Raw genomic sequence first — 7,286 nt, forward strand, 5'->3', positions numbered from 1 at the left:
ACAAACTCTAATGCAAACTAATGGCTCAGAAATGCCACCAATTGCTTGACCGATTTTTGTGGCTGCTAAGAGTGCGATGCAAATAAGCAGTGGCCAAGGTAGTACAGTTGACAGCTCCTTCCTTGCCCGTCACAAATATCTGTATGTACATCCACAATGCTATAGGTGATGAATACAATACGTCAGACTGGACGTTTCCAACAAATGTCATTCACTCAAATTTTATTACGACTTGTATCACCGTGCGGTCTATCAGCTTCGCTAAGCGATGCGTTTTTTGCATTTCTTTTACTAGTACATAAAGACTCAACGATGGCCGATTTACAATGACATCTTCGGAATTTGAAAAACAGTTAAGAATTTATCACTGCACGGTGTATAGAGTGTTTACTGTATGCTAAGTGATGCTGCTCTTTTAAGACTGACTGAGTGTTTTGTGTTGACTGTTCTACTCACCTAAATGTTTCACTTCATTAATTAAAGCGTAAGTAAGAAGGAACATCACAGAATGCTACAAACGTTTTGCAGTGCAATGTCGGACTGCGTGTTGTTCAGTGTACGTAGTACCTACACGCGCGTTGTGGAATTTTCAGTATTTTAGCGTATGTTGGTGTTTATATTTTCGACAGAGTACTTACTTCAAACTTCAAAACGCAGCATGATACGAAGCTCTGCGAGTGTGGATTAGTAAGTTGCAATTAGTAAATCTGTTATTGTTCAGAAGCAATAAATCGATTGGAAAATGTGATCATGGATCTGCCTTCAGAACTGAGCATTCTGTTTATTCAGTATAAATGAAACATGCAATATGCAAAAGCTTGTGTGCAGAATTACAGATCTAGAAGCTTTCGCTTACACAAAAGAATGCGCCTGATTAGGCGGGAGAATGGACTAGCTGACTTTTGTGAAGAAAGTAATCCTGATGTTTGCTTGACTTTTAATAAAAGATAATTTCTAGTACATTATGATCAATATAAAAATAAAATAACTGGTGCAATACAGCGCTTGGTACAATAAAACAACTGGTACAATTGAGTATTGAATAGCCAGCATCAGAAAGAATTTTACAGTTCTGGAAAACTGACCAAGTGAACTCAGTACAAGTATCTGTTATGTTGCCCTTTTAAAGTGTTATAAATGAAAACTGTACATATGCTCTTGTACCAAATATCATTAATTTTAAAAAAAGTGATGAATATGCTACAAGAGTGATAAATGCAGCTTTGCATAATTGCCTGACGTAACAAGGCTATTACATTAACATCAGTGACCAACCCCAGCCGCACCGTAAACTCACTATATCTTCAGCGGACCTACTTTGCAATAATTACCACACTTTCACGCAATTTGGATACATGGTCAACGCAGTACAATTACTTGTTGCAATGAAGCATATATTATGCTCTTTTTCGATTTGCGAACCATCACCGAGCCAACCTACATAATCAGAAACTAAGCCAAAAGCAACAATGATTTTCCCAAACGTGCGCTCCCCAGTGTTAATGATGTTTATTGCACGCAAACTGTTCAGTGTTACAAACTAGCACTACAAAGAAACCACAATTCCTGCATTTCCCTTCGAACACCGAAATTAATATCATTATCTACACTCATGCTGATAATAGACTGATGCTACAATACTCCAAAAATACACCGTCGATAAACTGCAACATATAAAAAATTAAAAAGGACAAACGACAAGCAGTGCAAAACGGGGATCAGTAAGCGAACGCAGGCAACTCTTAACTAATCAAACGTAATATTTTGCATTTCATATAAAAATCTGTAAAAATCAGCAGAACGATTTGCACATTGCCAGTAACTATTAAAAAAATATGGAATATCAACAGATGCAGGACCATTCCAACATTCGGCATGTTGGCATCAGTAAATATATAATCAAGCACACGTGCAGCTTATGGACGATCCCGGCTCAAGGTTTCTACTTCCTTCTTGGTAATCTGCAGAGCTCTTGTCTTCAACTCATCGATGGGTTTATACTCAATACCCGCTGCACTGCCATCCGGAATCGTCTCCAGTGGAATTCTGGCAGGCTGTCTAGAAGGTGGTCTAGGCAGAGTCTTGCTGCGATAACTCGAAACAGGCCTCGAAGGAGTATCAGCGCTGTCTGAAAAATGGACGTCGATATATTCCCCTCCAAGGGCTTTCGGACTGCCAGATACTGCTAATGCCGCCGCAGTGTTCCGCTAGAAAAGTGCAATCATAATATTAATTATAAATAAATTAAATGTTGAATTTAAGACCATTCAATTATGTTTTAGATTTTAAATCCTGCGATGTTTCAGATATGATGTAACAATGGCAAAAGCAACGGTTTTCAAAATAGTTCAGAACACTCATGGCACTAACGAAATGCCTTATGAGCAGACTGGTGACACATAATTCTGCAAAACACAATCGCATGCAACCTATACATAATAAGCCAGCCATTACATTATTCACATAAACTTTCATTTCTTACACGCTGAGGGGGATCGCTTCCTCTCATGGCTGTAAAAGAGGCAGGAGTAATGGTATCATGGGATCCGCTGTACTTCGCTCCAGCGGATCTGGGAATCGTATCAGCGGCGTATAATGCAGCATGGCCGCCCAAACTGACAGAACGATCGGAAATAAAATTGTTGCGAACTCCTGCAATCAGGATCAAGATTCATTTTTCTTTAATAACTGAACCGGGCATCACTTTGATAACTTACCTGAGCGATCACCATGTTCTTCCCGAGCAATATTGCGCGTACGAGTTTTTGGCGCATTGGGAACCTGGTCATACAACGATAGCGAGCTTATCGCTACCGGACTTCTTTCTGCAGCACTGGTTTCATTCAGTCTGGATCGCACAGGAGGACGATCATACGTATTGCTATCTGTATGGCTAGGATAGTCTACAACGTCCATAGCGCGATGTCGATGCGGTAAAGTGTTGGAGATTTGAGTGGTTTTCATTCTCGGTAATTGATCATATGTGGCTGGTTCGACCACAACAGTTTCGGACGGCAGAGAATTTTTCCGGGTAACTTTCGCTGACCGCGATGCGATGCTATAGGTCGTTGCGCCTTCTGAAGGTCGTGGAGCGTTGAGATTGGGAACGTGGTCATAAGCATCCTCATACACAGCCGAAGATGTTGCAACGATTCTCGCCGAAACAACAGCTGGCTTAACGTTTTCTGAACGGGAAGGAGCGACATCGTACGTCTTTGCGATTGTGGGGCTCACCATTTCACTGCTCATGCTTCGCTGAGTTAATGGAAGATTCCGCCTGGATTTATCATACACTATGATGCGAGGAGGCTTTTTGTAAAAGTCGTCCTCCTCCTCCTCCATTTCCACAGTAAGCGGGGGTGGAGGTGCGGTCTATAAATAACAGTTAAAAGGTCACAGCGGCTTATTATCATTATCGTGAAAGAAATTTTCAGCTCTTACTTCCTCTGGAATGCTGGGTTGGCGTTTGATAATCCGATCACTGTTAGGAACATTTTCTCCGTTCTGCGAGAAAGGTCGAGATTTGACGAAGCAGTTCTTCAACAATACATACGGACTGTCTTCGGCACCAGAAGATGAAGGGACTGTCAGTCCATTTTTCAGGGCAGCAGTTCGCAAAGATCCCATCCTATCGTCAGATGGATCAGCCGGAAGGGATGCGTTACGCCTGGCATTTTCCGATTGTGCAGTAGAGCCAGAAAATGCACCAACAGCAGATCGCTGGCTACGGGGGTCAATTACTGAAAGTAAATAAGCACAAGCGTTTAAAAGCAGGACAAACCGATCGACTGATCTTGATCACTTCAAGCAGGAAGAAGCGGTGAAATTAACATAAGCGGCCATAAGCGGCTATAAATCGCTCATTCATTTCTGTCTATCTTTTGGGTTAATTATTACAGCAGAATTAACGCATTAGTACCTCCTGTCTGGTCTTCCTCTGTATCCGCACATAGTTTGCAAACCTCGCAGATTGTTTTGACCCATCGAATCACTTCGGCTTCAGAAGACGCCACAAGATAATAATGATCATGGATGGTTCTGACTTCGAACATATATTGATAACTGTTCGTCAAGTTGATACGGTGAAGGGTTCTCCGCACCTGGAACGTTCCAATATGACCACTGGTCATCAACATACAGCGCTGAAAGTTTTCTTCTTACCTCTTCGCACTTTTGCAAATCAATCCTTTTGGATAATTTCTTCTTGTTCTCATTATGGTAGTATTCCAGAACATAACGCCCGGGACTACTATTTTGTTCCCGCAGCACAACCCAACGCTTTTTCCAGTCCTACAGAACAGTTACCAACAGACTATGACTAAATGCATTAAAAGCTGTATATAAAACTGCATAATTCTACAAAGTCAGAAGATATACAGACCAGTTCTATATTACAAATTACATATCACATAGATCTAACAAAAACTACATTCTACTGCTACATAAAAAGCACAACAATGCTACCGGTAATGTCTCAATAAGCTAATTTTTCTGGTAATCATCTACCGGGTACGGGTTTTATCATATCACTGCAATGCCAGAGCACCGGTTTTATCCATCCGTAAACCGAAAACCAAAATTTGCGGATTACCAACTATAAAAATTGCAGTACCTTAACAGCCAGATCAACCAGGCCGATCAATTTGTTTAGTGATTCATGCAGTATAAAGCAGACTTTTGCATGGCGGCACGACATTTCGTACATTTACAGATTTACTTATGTCGGCGGCTAAAACGAGTACTCGAAGTAAGCAATAGAAACCCGAAAATGCTTATGAGTCATCGAAGTCGGATGAAAAGCGATAAGTATCACAGAAAGCTAAAGCCATTTCATTACGAGCTTCTTCGAAAAGCTGCTGTATTCCAGACGCATACCAGCCTTCTTACAAATTAATTCTATCACAAACAGTCACGAGCGCACATCGAAAAAAAAGCTTCCCCAATCGTAATAATCCATACTCGTACTGCGTACAATATTTCAAAAGGTAGTCCCTATGAGATGGCATTTGTAGAACTAGATAACGAAATTATACAAAATTACCTCGGTAGCTATAACAAGACGTATTCCAAGTGCAGAATGCAAAAACAACGTTATTTTTTTTACAATTTATTGTTAACAAGCACATCATTTTCAGGCAAGTATTCACCCGGAAACAAAGCAACAGGTTTTATTTAGCAACAAAATGATATTAAAGTTGTATGAGAAACCTATGTGGCAAACGTGAAAGTATTTTATTGATGCAGATTCCGCCGAGTCCTTTTAAAATGTGCGAGAAAAAAATATAAACTATCGTATAGTATATATATGCAACAAAATACGTATAAATAGATATTTCAATGTTATTAACGAACTCGACAATGGTCAAGTGCGTCAAGTCATGTATCTTGCCAAGACTCCCCGGCGTGCAAAGTACAGTTATGCGGTATTTATCAAACAACTCCTTAAACTTCAAAAGGTACGTAGGTGGTAGCGATATTGGTTAACCGATAAGTAAGTTGAAAGAGCAAATGTACTAACTGGAACGCAAACGAATACCGTACATATTCGTGTAAGCGAATGGTAGGAAAAAACACTATGTATTTACGATATTTATTAATTTAATATTGATTTGATGCGAATTTTGAAGCGCAAATTAAACAACCACACTTCGAGATTTATGCCAACTAAAAACTCATAAGCTTCCAGAACGATGTTTGGTAAAAGGTACAGTAAAATTGGTGAAAGACACATCAGTAGTGAGCATTCCCAGATTGCTTTTCTAGGCGGAGATGCTTCAATAAAAATGACTTACGGCTTACCGAAGTGTTAAATTTCCTGTTCTTGTACAAGTAGCCCTCCAGGAGAATTGACATCTTGGCCCGAAATTGGAATTATTAGAATAATTATTCGAAATTCCGTTTCACGGCGGGCCACGGTTGGTATTCCACAAAGATGAACAATGTCAACGGATCCCAGCTCGGTTCACGCAGACCTCCGTAGTTAGTGGAACATTGTACGCATACTTGGCATACCGTAGTTCATGGACTTTGCCTCCATAATAAAAACAGCCCAGCGAATACGTAAACAAACAGCCTAACAAAATTAGCAATAATAAGAAAGATCGCAAAAACACAAACAATGCGGATAGCCTATTGATCCTATTCATCCTAAATGGCAAAACAAAGTTGAAGAAATCCGTTCCACAACTTTAGGATTTGCGATGAATACACGTTGATATATATATTACTCTACAGACTACAGACTGCTCGGAATTTTGGATGATCGTCTAGTACTCACTTACTGTTAACAGGCTGCGCTCAGACAAATAAAAATGGGCACATTCCCGAAAATTAAAAGTATCAAATTATTTTTATTAGTAAACAAAACGTTCAACCACGATTAAATTTCAGACACTGCTAACACACACCTATCTGTCAAAGGGAAACGGAGAACCAAAGTTATTCCATGAAGTGACGAAGAATCCAAAATTCAAATTTTGCTGTACTTACTGACTGTTGGTAACTTGGCCTATTGCCAGTTTTAACTTAAAGAGTTTCGAACTTCCGAATTTCGATGAGAAGTACAAATTTACACAAATTTACGGTATGAAACGTTTTATGAAATCCTGCACATTATTGAAGTTTATGATTGCAGATTGTAGCACAAATTGGAATTTTATGCATAAGACAAACTGAACGCCATCTCCGGCGGTTACTGCAATCGACAGAAACTCACGCCCTTTCCTGTACTTACTAAAAATCTTCACTTTTGGCAAAAAAAACTTAATGCACATTACACATACCCATGCCGATAAGTATTAAATTGTGAATTTTTAATAAATAGCCTTGACCTTTTTGAGACAACGTTTAAATCTAGCGGTAGTCTGAGGGAATGCATCAGTGGTTTTGGATACACTGGACTCACGTCCTAACCATAAGATCACGAAGGACACCAAAGATTTTGGATGTTTTTTTTTAGCTGAAACTTCTCACGAGTCATTTTAGGTACTTTAAATATGCGCAGGCGTAGTGATATGAGCACTGGCTGGTGCCGAATAAAAGGAATAATTTTTATTGTGTCCACCTGCGCAGACCGGTTGTGACGGTACGTCCTAGTGTCCTGCATTGGACTGGAAAACCGAATCCAATCCGATCCAATCCATTATTTGGATCGGATTGGATCGGAGTAAGCCTTATTGAAATGGATATGGATTGGGTTTGGGATTGCGTTTAAGAATTTGGTATGGATTTGGAGTTTCCGTAGCACTCCTGAAACTCCATTATGAATAAATAAATTAAAATATTAA

The 7,286-nt window shown here is 39.7% G+C and overlaps 1 protein-coding gene across 5 annotated transcripts; it reads right to left on the bottom strand.

Annotated features, from left to right (window-relative positions):
* Positions 1-1,494: 1,494 nt before the first annotated feature.
* LOC129585011 (GRB2-associated-binding protein 1-like) lies at positions 1,495-6,629 on the bottom strand. Of its 5 annotated transcripts, none has more exons than XM_055477497.1 (8): positions 6,408-6,629; positions 5,800-6,073; positions 4,162-4,290; positions 3,920-4,100; positions 3,442-3,740; positions 2,718-3,372; positions 2,483-2,652; positions 1,495-2,207 (listed from the first exon to the last, which is right to left on the bottom strand). In XM_055477497.1, the coding sequence occupies exons 2-8, from the start codon at positions 5,851-5,853 to the stop codon at positions 1,917-1,919; spliced, it is 1,779 nt and encodes a 592-aa protein (XP_055333472.1). In that variant the 5' UTR covers positions 5,854-6,073; positions 6,408-6,629; the 3' UTR covers positions 1,495-1,916. The 5 variants fall into 5 exon arrangements, with proteins under 5 accessions (XP_055333472.1, XP_055333475.1, XP_055333474.1 ...); XM_055477500.1 differs by having other exon boundaries at positions 6,490-6,614; XM_055477499.1 differs by having other exon boundaries at positions 6,282-6,419.
* Positions 6,630-7,286: the final 657 nt, after the last annotated feature.

The sequence above is a fragment of the Paramacrobiotus metropolitanus genome, unplaced genomic scaffold (genome assembly GCF_019649055.1).
Source record: "Paramacrobiotus metropolitanus isolate TYO unplaced genomic scaffold, Prichtersi_v1.0 Parri_scaffold0000015, whole genome shotgun sequence".
Lineage (NCBI taxonomy): Eukaryota > Metazoa > Tardigrada > Eutardigrada > Parachela > Macrobiotidae > Paramacrobiotus > Paramacrobiotus metropolitanus.

What these genes read in the sequence shown, in the direction of transcription:
- LOC129585011 (XM_055477497.1), bottom strand. Translation starts at nt 5,853, where the DNA reads ATGTCAATTCTCCTGGAGGGCTACTTGTACAAGAACAGGAAATTTAAC. An exon ending in ATTTGCAAAAGTGCGAAGAG is followed by an intron (nt 4,101 to 4,161) that starts GTAAGAAGAAAA and finishes GGAACGTTCCAG; the next exon opens with GTGCGGAGAACCCTTCACCG. An exon ending in AACCCAGCATTCCAGAGGAA is followed by an intron (nt 3,373 to 3,441) that starts GTAAGAGCTGAA and finishes TGTTATTTATAG; the next exon opens with ACCGCACCTCCACCCCCGCT.